The 14,611-nt window shown below is 44.6% G+C and overlaps 1 protein-coding gene across 2 annotated transcripts in view; it reads left to right on the plus strand.

The window, feature by feature from the left end:
- The first annotated feature begins 802 nt into the window (after window positions 1–802).
- Window positions 803–14,611, plus strand: part of LOC123033118 (ATP-binding cassette sub-family A member 10-like) — a 75,463-nt gene continuing 61,654 nt past the window's right edge. The window contains exons 1-5 of one of the 2 annotated variants that reach the window (XM_044449546.1): window positions 803–1,013; window positions 4,256–4,368; window positions 5,563–5,773; window positions 9,189–9,347; window positions 10,022–10,122. In XM_044449546.1, coding sequence (XP_044305481.1) covers window positions 4,267–4,368; window positions 5,563–5,773; window positions 9,189–9,347; window positions 10,022–10,122 — 573 coding nt within the window. In that variant the 5' untranslated portion in view covers window positions 803–1,013; window positions 4,256–4,266. Of the gene's footprint in view, window positions 1,014–4,020; window positions 4,369–5,562; window positions 5,774–9,188; window positions 9,348–10,021; window positions 10,123–14,611 lie in introns of those variants that run through there. The other variant, XM_044449547.1, reaches the window with a different exon arrangement.

Here is a 14,611-nt window from a genome sequence, read left to right on the forward strand (position 1 = left end):
CCAAGACGTCAGATGTCCGCACTCAGTCGCTTGAGAATCTGCTGGACTGAGCAATATTCCTCAACCCTCTGGAATAGGCCACCCAAGTAGGAGCAGTTTGAATCCAGACTGAAATGTATCCAGAGCGAATTTAGACTAAAATTTACCCAGATAATTAGTCTCATCCAAGAATTCCTGGATTAGGTTGGCCACCACTCAACCAAGAGTTTTCCCAGGAAGGGAACTTTTGCCTGAGGACACATGCTATGTGACTGTAAGTGTGCTTGCTTTTGGCTAGCTTCCCGGCTACATCAAGCGGGAGTTAGCAGTAAATTACTTTGGACTGAGCAAAAATCAACCGGTACTTCAGTTATCTTTGTAACAAGGAGACATTAAGCTTTTCCTCATGGATTCAGGAACATAACCTAAATTACTACTCCAGATTAACTATTCCACGTGCACAACTGCATGCATTTGTGGGTCTTGGGATACTGCTTTCATGCTGTACTTCACAGTGGATATTTTTAAACTCGAAAGATAAATGTAGTAAATCCTGACATTATAAAAGAGTTCCCCTGCTCACTTTCTGAGTTATGTAACATCCCAAAGTAGGGAGGGGTTAGCATCTTCTCAGTTACGTGCAGAAATAAGTTTCCTATATTTAAAAAGCGGTTTGATTCTGTTGGGCTCTGCAGTAGTTTTTCTTCAATGGGCCAGTTGTATCAAGACTTGTTAAGTATTTGGCACAAAGAAAACTGCTGAATTGTCCTGGGGGAAGATCAGCAAGAGGAAGGGAGGGGACTATATACTGACAAAAACAAAACAAAGCCCAACATCTGAACAACCCCAAGTTGTTGTGAAATACTGGCTTAATCTGTTTTGTTATTGGGTTGAAAAATAAAGGTACAAAGAAGCAGAAAGGACTGAAACAGGCGTTAGAAAGCATATTTCAGACAAGGAAAGAACATCACCATTATTCTGCAGTTGTTTCTGAATTCCTTTGATGAACTTTTGGCTTCAGCTGATTGCATAAGGTAAGCTCTTTCATGTTGCTTTCTCCTTGACTCTTGAGCTACTTTCTTGTCAGTACTAACAGATGTTCTAACAGCACTCCTTTTTGGAGCACTAAAATGAAAAAGAGTTACTACTCGCACTGAAACTCAGTCACTTAGAGAACTGTTTGGCTGTCAAGTGATTGATATAATTTATAAATAGTAGGGGTGCAGTCCTATAAATTCAGAGATGCAGCTTCTGAACTTACAAGCATCCTCTGCTACTCTGCTGTGCATTTGAACTAGGCAGTTCTGGCCATCTAGCTGTGGCACTTTGGAGGATGAGGGAAGGAGGCTGGATACACTTTGCTGGTGGCCCCAGTCTCTGCCTTTGCCCACCTCCTTGCCACCCCCCCCCCCCAGGTTGCTTTCACAGCCTTGGAGAAGCAGCCAGCAGTGCTTCATGTGATGGGAGGGGAGGGGGATCAGTGCAGATCTGCACTGGCAGGGTTGGAGATCTGTTTTAATCTTGGAACTATGAATCTGCAGCATCCTTTGGCCCCCTAGATGTGGCTTCATGGGCCATAGGATTATTGTATCTAGAATTTCCTGCAAGGACTGTGGATTTTCCATTTGTGGATTTTCCTTAATTAGGCCAGATACTTAAGAATATCTTGCTTTGCCATCATTAGAGCAATGTTCTATGCTAAGGCTTTCTTTTCAGGAACTTTCAAAAGTGCACTGTGGGAAAGCCAGAGTTAAAATCATTTCAAAACTACAAATGTCAATGTAGCCAAGAATCCTGCTCTATGTGTTAAGCTCCAATATTGCAATTCCAAGACAGCTTTACAGAACTATATACAATCTTCACAGTTGTTTATGCGGTTCTGACCTGATTTGCCTTCACTATTGATTTGTTTAAGAAATCTTCAGTTATCCTTCCTACCTTTTTCTGCTTTCAACAGGATGGCCATTTATATGTTAACAGAAAGAAGGAGATATGCAGAAGAGATTTGCATGAAAAGTCCATCTGCCCATTGACATGAATAGGTGCCCCTTGAGAAGCATTTACTCAAATTTAAACTGAAATACAGAGCACGTTCTCATAGTGGTTAGGAGCAATCACTGAGTCTGCTCCATCACTCGCTTAGGTACTGATGGTTGCTTAGCATCGTCCAGGCCTCCCCCTGCTTGGGCACTTTATCTTTAAACTGGGCAACCTTCAAACAGAGGCAGCCCTTCAAACAGCATCTCCATGTGCGAATCTGGAGGTGCTTGCGGAAACAAGGAAGAGGGTTCTCAGCAGTCAGCTGATGCTTTCCCTTCTCTTTCAGACCATTGCATTGCATTGCTTTGCATTGCAGGAGTGTAAAACTAAGGCCCAGGAGGCCAAATCTGGCCTGCTTGGGTTCCCCCAAAGGCCACACTCCCTCTCACTTGCCTCTTCCCTTTCCCCCAGCCACCCATCATTTGGTGGTTTCCCAGTTCTTTTGCAGCTTCCCCGCCCCCATCCTACGAGATTGAGATGGCTCCCCAAGCCTCAGTTACAGGCAGTAAGAGCATTGCTAAGATATAGGCCCTTACACTTTGACAGCCACCTGTCATTGAACTGAGAACCTGTGTTCTCTTTAAAGAAAGAGAGGACTCAGTTTTAGCCCTTGTCCAGTTCCTCGGATGCCAGGAGCAAGGTGCAAAAGTGGCTCCCCATGGGCTCTGAATGGGGGAACTTGAGAAGTGAGGAACTTGCTGGGCAGAGGGAGGAATCTTCCGAGACATCCCTTTCTCAGCAGACGATCCTGCCTTGGATGATTGGCTTCCGTGGCCTGTCAAGAGAAGGCTGGGCAGGAGGAAGGTTTTCCAGCCTCTGCTGAAAATAAACCTGCTGCCCCTGGAGGGTTGGGACTCCCCTAAAGTGCGGCCCAGCAGAGGCTTGAGATGCTTCAATTAGCACTTGAGGTGAACCGCTTGGCATCAGTGGGAGTTGTTCTGAACTTAATTTTTCTGCACATGTCTCTAGGCACACAAAAATCAACAAAACAAAAGCGAACACGGGGTAGCCACTGGCAGCCCCTCCAAAGAGCTGGTGTGCAATTTGGAAAGGAAGGTGGCTGGCAGTGTGTCTTTCCTGATCTTCAGGAACAAATTGCAATGGAAAAGGCCCAACTGTGGCAAGCTGAAAAGGTGCAGCTTCACAGCAGCAAGAGAGAGACGAGACTTGTTGCTCCCATGGCAGCCCTGGAGACACCACCTGGAGGACTGCGGGGAAGGAGGGAGTGAAGCGCTCGCGAGGATCCTGGGCATCTGCTGGGATCATTGTGTGTGCTTCACAGAACAGCCAACCAATCGTGGCAAATCATCACGAAGGGTTATTGTGACATGTGGAGACCAAGCCCTGGAATAATCCTTCCGTTCTTAGGGTGGCCAGTTTGGGGGGAGGGGCGGGGAAGGGAGAGAGAGAAATGAAAAGTTGCCTTTTATTCACTTTGTTTTGCCTGAACCTGACAGAAAAGGTTACAGCTTTTTCCTCCAGACAGAGTTGCTACTCCAAGGTTAGAAGCGGCACTAGGCCCATGAATGCTAACAGCACAATCCTTTGGTCACTAGATAATGTCCAGGTGGCCATAGGATTTTTGAAGTCTACAAGGGTAGAAAATTGCTTGGACTTCATAGATGGGAATCTGCAGCCAGCATGGAAAGAGCTGTGCCAGGTACTTTGCTAAGGTTATAAGAGCATCATCACAGAAGGGCTCTCAGGGCAGGGGAGAGACTGGCACCACAATATAATGCAGTAGACAACTGAAATCAGCTTTCCGAAGTGCTTTGCCAATTAAGTGGAGGGCAGTCTCCCCTAAGCTCTTCCCACCCTGCATAGGATTATGCCCATAATCCTCCAAATTCAGAGAGTTTCAGGCATCTCCACCGGACTGCGCCCTTAAGTCCAATGATCCAGGAAGACAGACTGGTTGCTGCCTCCAGGGAACCTAACTCACTCCTTAGAACACAAGCCCAGCACTTAAGAGCATCAATGAGTGATTACATTAATCCCGTTATATTTGAAGTAGTCCCAAACACTCTTGGACAGATCCTGCATCTGCTAACTCTAAGCATGCCATGGTATATCACCCCATACCAAGATAACAATCTGCTTAGCAAAACACACACGCAGAGGACCTTGTCCAAATAGGGAGGATGGGGGAGTTGTGTTGTAATCTTTAACTTTTGCTCACGGCTTCACATTGCCTGCTGTAAAAGATCTCTGTATAGGTTTAATTTCTGTATTCAAGGAGGCCCTAAAATGCAGAAATACCAGAGAAACAGAAGTGTGTATCAACAGACAATTGCACTGCTAAGGAAAAATATGATTCTGAAATGGAGGATGAGGATGCAGAGTTTTCAGGTAAGTACAAAGAATTACAAAGTACAAAGGTGGGAGAAGTAAACAGATGGAATTTGTTATTTGATTAATGCAAGAAGGAGGGAGAAGCATTCACACCAATTAGAACAGGGACTGGTTGTTCTTTTCTCTCTTAACCACAATCATGGCAAGGGAATGGTTGGTATTGATACCGGCTGCATTTACGTGCAGGACATTTCCCATAAACATGTAAGATTTAGTAGTGGGCAGGTTTTATTCTCTCAAACTATCCTGACTGGCAGTAGATAGAATTTTTAGGTTGTTAAATCTGCACAATAAACTGATCTTACAACACACCAATGTTTGCTTAAATTCAGTATAGCATGGGTAAAACTTTTTAAAAAGGTATTTCGATCAGCAGTTTTTCAGGTAAGAGAGAGCAGCACGACTAAATCCTCTTCTCCCACTCTTGAACTTCAGTGGCAGGAGATGGAGGGGGTAGTAGTCAAACACATCTGGGGGCTTTTTGCCTGTCTAGCTAGTATGTCCATGGATTGGGAAGGAGGCTGGGCCCCCCAGTCTCTCCCTCCTTGCTCCCTGAACTTCCCCCTTGTATCTTTCTCTGAGGTTGCAGCCTTAGAAAGTAGCCAGGTAAGTTCTGGTTATGGTGGTATGGGTGGTGGTGGGGCCTGATTCCCAGTTCTGAGGTTGCAGCACGGCCTGTGACCTTGGAGCTGAGCATCCAGAAATCCCTCTGACACTGCCTAGGGGCCAGAGGGTCTATTTCACCAGCATTTTGAATAATTGAGCACTGTGAGTGCAGCTCTAAAATGAAACTTCAAGTAACTGTCCATCTGCCCTGCCTTCATCACCCATGAATGTGTTGTGTGAGGGAGCACGCATGTGTGTGTGAGTATAAGAGAATGGATTTATGGATGGAGAAGTGGAGCAGCACAGAGCATTTTCTTATTTCTGTTCCCTCCCTTGTATATGTATGTATCACATGTGATTCAAGGTGTGTTTGTGAAATATGTGCATGCATTTGTGCATGAGTGCAATATGTAAGGCGGCACAAGTGTGCAGGCTGCGTCTTTCTGTGTCCTCTCATCACTAAACATTCATTTCCATGGGTCTTCCATCGTTTGCCTGTAACCTGAATGATCCTGTCATCACAGGATAAGATTTCTGATGTGTTGCTCTAGTTATTATTGTCACTGATTTGCTTGTTATCTCCAGGAATGGTTCTCAGTGCTGAGTCTTTTCCTTTCAATATTTCTGCTGAAACAAATGACCTACTTTGGTCCAACTCGTGAGGTACCCCATGCTTTCCTTGGGCAACTAGATGATCCTTCCTTCAATACTACTGGAGTTAAAATTGTTTATACTCCAGATACAAGGATGGCAAGAGAAATCATGGAGAAAATAGAAACTGTCTCTGTCATGAAAGGTATATAAAGCTTGGTAAAATATTTTGGCATGCTAGTTCTTTAGCAGGACTTGAGTTGACTTCTTATATGAATTACTACCTTGGTTGAGCTCTGGAGACTGTTCTTGGTCAGTGGAAAAGTGGAGTCAACAGGAAGGCCTTAACTCTTTCAGCTCAAAAGCAGGGTCAACAGAAATCTCATTTCCACCTGAGAGGAAAAAACCTCCCACAGTCTTGGTTCTGTCTTCACAAAGAAGAGCAGGGTTCTCTGGCTGCTCCTGGGTAGTCCTGCCTTTTTTAAAAGACAAGTTGTTGAGGAAGAGTATTCCCTTCCCTCACCTTCCCTGGCAGTGTCCAAGGATTAGCTCAAGCGTTGCTGGACAAGCTTCTGAAGCTTTAAGCTGAGCCAAACCAGTCATAGCAAGCCTACTCCATGGTGATGAGGGTGGCAATGACGGAATTCTTTTCCACCACCGCTGAATCTTCTTAGCATAGTTAGGAAGCTATCCAGTTAGGGAAAGATCATTTCTTGGCATGAGCAGATTTCTCTAATTAGCTGGCTTTCTAACTTAGTTGATGTCTTTTGCTAATGACCTCTGCAATACTCTTTTAGTATCACAAAGCCAATCCGGCTAGGCTGCTTTAACATAATCAAAATTGTAGTCAGAAGGCTCTTGCCTAGAAAGTTGGAAGGAGAAAGGGCATGGGTAAAGACCAGCTTCCAACAGCTCACCTCCAAACTGAATCCCTTTCCCCTTTTACCAACCAAATGGTTATAGCACCAGCCTCAGGGAGGTTCCTGCTGTTTGTCACAGGACAATCTGTTAGCACTCACTCTGCAAAGAGACATTTTAACAGGCCTCTGCCAAAGATATACCATACATACTCCCACCGTACTCTTCTACTGGAAGTCATGGACCATCTGAAGGTGTCTTCAGAGGATGATCCCATGGCTGTTCTTACCCCTAAAGCAGTTCTTGTTAAGAAGGGTGATGAAGCCCTAACTGATCAGGGTAAGTGGAAGAATGAGGCAGCACTAGGTCAAGCCCACGAAGCCTCAGCTCTGGTCATTAGAGCTACTGTGGCTAATGGCATGGTTGCCTGGGCCATCCATTCTCTGGGATGCTGCCTGAAGTTCCACCTGCTTGTAAGCATCTGTGGGAAGATCTCAACAAGCTGAACAGGGTGACCAGAGTTTCTTTCATGGGCTATATCCAATATTCATCCAGAGCCTTGGCTTCTGGGATGCTAGCCCTGTGGGATCTGTGGCTGAAGCATTGAGAGGTGGCCACATCTTTCCTTGGAAGCAAGCTGAAGTTTTCAGACAGCATTGGAGATAAGGACATTTTAGGCAGGTCAGACAGCATGGCAACAAAAGCCCAGGGGACTCCTTCTCCAGGCATCCCCAGAAGGAAGCTTTGCATGTCTTCTCCTAGACAGAGAGTCACCTAACATCCATCCCTGCCAGATATGTAAAAGGAGACTAAATGTCCAGGCAGACTGATTGAGCCAAGCCATAATTCAGTAGGAGGATTGGATACTTCATCCTCAGGCCTTCCTGACAACTGCATGAGCATGAAGAACTTGAGGCACTGATCTTTTTTCAACCAAGTCCAGCATGTAGGTGTCTTGGTTTATCTCAAAATTTGAGGATCCCAGGGCAGAGGCTGGATTGTAATCTCCTTCCTCTGGTCTCAAGGTATCCTCTATGCCTTTCCCCCATTCCCTTTTCTCACCGGGATCCTGAGGAATATGACAACCTTGAAAGCTGAGGTAATTGTGGAGGCTTCTTATCAGCCAGACCGGCCATAATCTTCTGAGCTCAGCATCTATTCCTACTGGAAGATCCTGGTGCATCACAGCTTTCTGTCCCAGGGTCCTCTGTTCCATCAGATCTGGGATGGTTTAATCTCTATGGCTGGTGGGTGAATGGTAACAGCTCCCAAACAAATGAACTATCTAAAAGCATGTTTATACCATTCTACCCTTCAGGATAGTCAGCTGATAAAAAAAATTATCCAACAACATGGATGGTTTTCCAGAGGTCGTCCAGGAAGAAGGAGGTACCACCGCTAGGAAGTTAAGATTTCCCTTTCCTTTATTCCATCCGGTTTTCTTTCATTCTGTTCTTTCCACAGCAGGTGGAAATTGTTTCTTTCCCTCCTGTTGGGTCCACTCTCTATTGACCAGAAAGACACTTCATAGCAAGTCCGTGTTTCCAAATTCTGTGGCAGGGATCGGAGTTGAAACAAGTGACAAACTAAATGTTTCTGTAACTATGTAAAGGACATTCACCATAAACAATAATCCTGTTGAAGAGTTATTTTTAGGCAGAGTTGAGCCCTGTAACTTCTTAAAAATTAAGGAACCCGTAAATGTCACAGTGTGTTTCATAAGCATTTTCTTACTGCTAGTTTTAAAAAAAACTTTTCTAGGCATGACTAGACTGCAAATCTCTGGTTTTGCTATTCTGAACACTTCACAGTTAAAGAAGGTGATTTCAGAATGATTACAGTTTAGGTACAGCAGGAAAGAGTCATGCTGGATTTGCATTTGCATTTCAAATTATTGCCTTGAATCACAAACACGTTTTCAGGGTTTGTTCTGTGAAAGGATAGTAGTTATTTTGTTCAAAAATGAATCTCTCCCACATTTTGTGTTAACTTATTTACCCCTTGTAATTTGAGTGAAGGTTCAGGATTAAAATGCTACCAGTCAACACTTTCTTTCAGTGCTTAACTTGTACTATTATTTACTTGAACATGTTGAACCAAGCACCTGTTTTTACTTGTGCCTTCTACCCTGCTTGGTAAATCCATTTCAGGCAGGCATCATATTTGAATCAAGCAAGGGCCAGGGAGGCACTGTGGCATCCACCTGTGGACCTGCTCCCATTTGAGCCGAAACATAACATGACAGAGAGATGTTATTGGGCTCCTCAGCCGGGGGCTGCCCTGTGCCTCTGTCTTGGCTTGTTCAGAGGACTGACCACTGGGTTTGCGTAATGGGAGAACTTGGCTCCGTCCCTGCTCAACCCAGGGCAAGTTGCTATATGAGCTCTTTGCATGTTTCTCAGCAAAGGAGAAATTCGTCTTATGCATAATAATGTGTGTATATTTGGGCAGGGGGAATCAAGTGTCTTTGGACAAAGACTATGCTGGCACCTGGATGAGAAGCCTTTGGAGATCCTGTTGCGATCCCATTCACAACCCTTTATTATTGCTAGTCTACTGTGACTTTTCCTTGCTTCATACCATTAGCTGGTTATAGATTTCAGTCAGTTCATTAATTCCAGAAGTGTTGCCTTGGCCAGTTCTCCACCTTGTTAAGAACCATGGCACATGGCCTGGCATAGCTAGCCCAGCATCTGCATCAACAGCTGTTCCTTTTTCTCCTGCATGGGATCCCAACTAACAGCAATCCTTCTATACTACAGGCATACAAACAGAATTAATGAAAGATGAAAACACCATGGAAGCTGCACAAAAGGAGAACCACGATCTCATTGGCGTTGTGTTTTTGGATGACTTTTCCTACCGACTCAGATTTCCTTCTTATAAAATTGTTTCTCCAAGCAGTTTAATTGAAGAACTAGGTAATTCAAGATGATCTCACATTTCTCTTCCACTTCCTAGATAATTATATGAATACAGTGATGGCAGAAAAGTTATATTGATATATATTTCTGTAAGTTATTTGAGCATTCTTTTAGTGTAGAAAAGAGATCCATAGAGTCATTCTATTCCGTTATGAAAACAAACAAAAACCTGCCCATTTAAAATCAGAGGCTAATCCTGTTGGCTTAAGCCTCAGAAAGCTGGGATATTGAAAGGTAAGATGCTCTCTGTGATCAGCAGCAAGGTTGTGCAGTGTCACAAATGGTGTTTGTTTGCAGCTCAGCCTCTAGGCACCCACACTCTCCCTTGGTCTTTCATGCCCAATCCAGATCTCAAGCTAATGGGACCTTCTTGTCACTGGAGCTCATTGTTCTGCCAGTAGAGGAGGGGGAACAGGTACCTATCAGCTGGGACAAGGCTGAGATCAGTTTGAGGCTGAGAACCTCACCCTGTGCATGAAGACAAGCTGCAGGAATGGGGGGGGGGGGGGATCCTGTATTGGCTTATCCAGAAGTAGGGGCTTCTGCACAAAGAGGGACATAGCTATTCCTTTACACTTGTGCCAACATTTCCTGGTTTCTTACTGATACCATTAATGTACCAGATTGTGTATATGGTTAAATAACATTGTTTGATTTTCTCTTGCTTGTAGATTTGTGTTACAACTATTCAAGACATTATTGTAACAATCCAAAGTATTGGTTTGAAGGGTTTGTGTCACTGCAGTCTAGCATTGACAGTGTTCTTATTGAAGTAAGTAGAACTTCTTTGTTTGTGAGTTTAGTCTTTTCTTTGCATTGATTACATTATGTGATATTATTTTATTTTGATTACCTGTTATAATAATGAAATATTAATTGTTCTTGCTCATTATAATGATCTTTGGATTAAAGTGGCACAAGGGTGCCCCATGAGTTAAGGCAAATTGCACAAATAAATTTAAACAATGAAAGAAGTTTCCACAATTATATGCCTCAGAATTCTTTCATTTTTAAAAAAGGGACACTAGTTGAGCTAATACTTGACACTTGGAATTCATGATCTGCCTGATGATTGCAACAATTCTGCAAAATATTTTTACTTCAGTTCTGCAGCATGTCATATTATGTACTTCTTTCAGGTTTTGATGAATGTGACTGATATGCTTTGTTCATGCTTGTCCAGGAAGGGTACCTTTCACAGGCCTGGTGAAGCTCTGAGCAGGAGTTCAGGGTTACTAAGCTTTTTCTCTCCTGTTAAATCCTATTCAGCAATTGCTGCTACAGTTACCTCATACATGCTCAAGTTTTACTATGAATCCAGAATCCTGCCAGAACTTCCATGATTTCAGAGGAATTCTGCTTTGAAATCTACTATATTCTATATGCAGTGCCTATTCTTTTAGTTATGGAATGCGGTCTCATAAATCAAACTATGTATTATTACGCAGATTGGGAACCTAGTATGGGGAGGGCATATGTGGACTTAAGCTCCTTGCCCCTGCCCCTCCCTCAGTGGTCCTCCCCCACTTGGAATAGACATATATAAAGCGTGAATGTACATTCAATCTGTCTTGTGACTACCTCTTGTGTGACAACTCGAACTTTTACATTTTTCTCAGGTATTGGATCATTCAGATTAGTATAAAAATATTCTAACAATGTGCCAGGTATGATTACAGTTTCTCCACAGACTTTTCCAGTTGACCTGGGGAGTGTGGGGTAAATGGCATGAAGCCAGCTTTTACTTCCCCTCTAAAACTTAAGATTTTTAAGTGCCTGAATGAGGTTACCATCTAACCCTAACCCTGGCTCCTGGCTCCCGCTTTCCATGTTGCCTGCTGTTGTGCCTGCCTCCTGCCTGACCCACATCCGGCCTTGCCTGCCTCTCGTGCCACACTGTGTTGCCTCAGTGAGCCGGGCTGCCTTCCTGCGAGCTGCACTTCAGCCCCCGCCTCCTGCCCGCCCCGTGCTGCACCCGGCTCCTGTTGTCTCGTGCATCTTGACTGGCTGTGCCTTCGGCCCTGTTATTGCGTCCAAGATACCTGCGCCTCTGTTGGTCCTCCTGGTGCTGAGCCCTTGGCTTGCTCCTGGCCACGTCCTTGCTCTGTCCTCATGCCTGTTTCTGCTTCCTGGCCTTGGCCTGTACCATGACTATGACTTGGACTTTCCATTCAGTCCTGCTTTTGGACCCTTTCTTGCCTGAAGTTCTGTTGTCCTGGTCCTGGTTGTTGTCTCTCGCTGCCCACATCCAGGCCCTTAACCCTGACAGGTAAGTTCCCTCAAGGAGATTCTTCGATGAAGAAAGCTACCATCAAATCCTAAGATAATTAGAAACTTAATGCATCAGTACTACTACTGATAAAAATCCTCAGGAGTTCAGTGTGTGCATACTTGACCCCACTTGTTTGTGTCTCATATTTCTTGATATTTGTTCATAATTATCACTTTAAGTTGAGAATGCCTGGTATAGTTCACCATTGTTCCAAAAAGGAGCTGGTAAAATCAGAGTATGTCTGTGTGTAGCAAGAGAGACAACAAACAGCAGCTACTGACTTGTGTTTGGCATTTTAAACAAAGTATCATGATAATTATACTGGTGTAGGAGTATTCTCACTGTTAATTTTAACAATTATCTTTAACCGGTATGTAGGATCTAGGCAGGAAAAGATAAAAAGCTGGGAGTAGTTCTATCAATTGAATGTTGTGACTAGTTGGTAAGATAAATGACATTACACAGAGTATGGTATTTCTAAATTAGCTGTTAAGGCTTGTAAGTATGGGATGGTATAGCAAAGTTTTACATAAATAGATAAATAAATAAAGTGCCCCAATCCATTATGTCAACAGGATCTTCTCGGTACTGAGTCAAGCCTTCTGACCTGCTGGTGAGGCAGGTTTGAGGCTGAGGTAGAGCATGCCTGAGGGAAGCAGGGGAGTGAAAAGCATACTCTACTGGAAACCTGTGTTGGCTTACTCAGAAGTAGGGCTTTCTGAGCAAAAGGGACACAGCTATCCATTTTCACACCCGTGCCAATAAAGTGTGTGTGCTTCAGAACTATTCTGCAAGCAGGAAACTTGGCAAAGGTATTGGATCAGTATTGTGTGAGTGCTAAGACTTGTAAATACCTGTGGTAAAGTGCATGAAACAGACTGGTTGATGAAGAGTTAATATTTTGTTAAAGGGGCCAGCTGCCTCCCAGAGGCAGTGTAGGGAGAAGAATCAGTAGTAATATTACTTGTTGGTTTTGCCCCTGCTATTGTTGGCTGCTACTTTCAAAGTGGGTGGTTTTAATTAAGAGGGTCTAGGCCACCAATGTTTTGTTTATCCTTAAATGAATAGCTTAACGTAATTCCTGTGATGGGTGTTTGTTCTGAGTGGATGTCCATGAACAGAGCTTAACTCTCAACAATGAGATGCTGAGCACCAAGTGGTGATGGGTGAGGGGGCATCCTGCCAGAGAGAACTTATGTTTGGATTGCACCTTCTTCAGGAGGGGTGGAAGGGATTGCCTGGTTATGCACTAGAACATGCCACTGCACTTAATGTGAAAAGGGGGTTATCTTAGACTAGTTTTTTTAAAGTTACAGAGCAGGAGCAGTGGCAAATGGCACTTGTTGCTTTTATGTCTGACAGACCAAAAGGTGGACTGGGAACAAGAGGGCAGTCTCAATTTGAATCTTGCTCAGAAGGTTAGAGGAAGGCTTGATTTAAACCTTACTCAGATGGAAGACTAAAACTGCACCTGTCCTGTAATCCACGGGGTTACTTGTAAGCTTTTAAAAGATAGCTTACTGAAACCTAAACTAGATTTTTAACAAGACTTACCTAGTAACCCTTGTTTTACTATAATTCAGTACAAAGAAGCCATTTGGATGTCTTAAAAGAAAGACTCTGGCAATATACATCCTGCTAAAAGTAAGGTAATGCTTTTATAGAACCCATGACAGAATTGTTAAATCAGTTTGTAGTAAAATGTTGCAGTTCTTCGTCGTGGCCTCTGTGCATCACACATATGGGTGCTGTGCCTGCGCATTGCCTAGGCCAGAAGATTAGAAAGCTAACAGTTTTTGGCGGGAAAACTCCGCTCCCCTCCCCCTCCATAGTATATATAGGGCAGAGTGTCCACCAGTTTCTTAGTCTTGAAGACTGCCGTTCGCTGTGCCTCGTGCCTGTTTGACTCTCGCATCAATCTTTTTGCTCCTTGTTGTTCATTCTCTTATAGTTCTTATATCTCCTTACATTCCAAGTTTTTTCTCTTCCCCGTTACAAAATTCTCTCTTTCTTGCTTTCAAAAACAAACAAACCCAAAAAATATTATAACTCTGCACCATCTCCTCTCTTTCTTTTTCATGATGGCGCAGTGAGTGGCCTTTCGCAAATGCATTGAGCGCGGCTCCAAGATGTCCCCGGAGGACCCGCACGACCTATGCCTTTTCTGCCTTGGCGAGGGGCATAGGACCGATAAGTGTGGCCATTGCTTGGCCTTCACCAAGCAGGCCAGGAAAAACTGGGAGAATCATCTCCGTACACTGCTCTGGGACCAGGCCCTGATGCAGTCAGACCAGCTGATCTTAAAGTCTGGCTCAACTTCGGCCGTGCCTTCTCAGCGCTCCACCACTGCCTCAGCCGTGCCTTCTAAGCGCCCTGCCTCGGCCGCTGCCGCACCTCCACAGCATCCTTCAGATGAAGACACTACGTCGATAGAGACCCAACAGCTACCTTCTCCCCCAACTAAACAACGGGAGAAGCATAAGCATACCGGATCCGATAAGTCATCCGGTCATAAGAAGGCGAGGAAAGACAAGGCGGACAAGCCGACCCGCAAGGGGAAAAAACCCGACCACCCCCAAGCATCGTGGTTTGGGTTCATCTGGGTTTTCGGTACTGACCACCGCTACGATACCAACCCCATCAGGACCGGCCCTGCAGTCAGCAATGCAGGTGACTCCACCAGGATCCCCCAGGCAAATTGTTTGGCCTGAGAGTGCATCAGCTCAATGTTCGGGAGTCTATCTCAGATGGGGAAATTCGAGATTCCCCACCGAGGGAACGCTCTCCAACCCCGATGCCTCCAGCTGGACCGCCTGTGGAATCTCCATCACCACCTCGGCGGTGAAGCCATTCCGCTGACTGACAAGCTGACGAGTGGGACCAACCCAGCTATAGTGGTTTCACAGATTGGGGTGAATACCACTCGTTCGGCTACTATCCATGGGACCATCTGTTACCATTGGTCCCAAGGGAGGCACCATCCACGTCA

This window comes from Varanus komodoensis, unplaced genomic scaffold (genome assembly GCF_004798865.1).
Source record: "Varanus komodoensis strain SLA01 unplaced genomic scaffold, ASM479886v1 scaffold59_1, whole genome shotgun sequence".
Taxonomy (NCBI): Eukaryota; Metazoa; Chordata; class Lepidosauria; order Squamata; family Varanidae; genus Varanus; species Varanus komodoensis.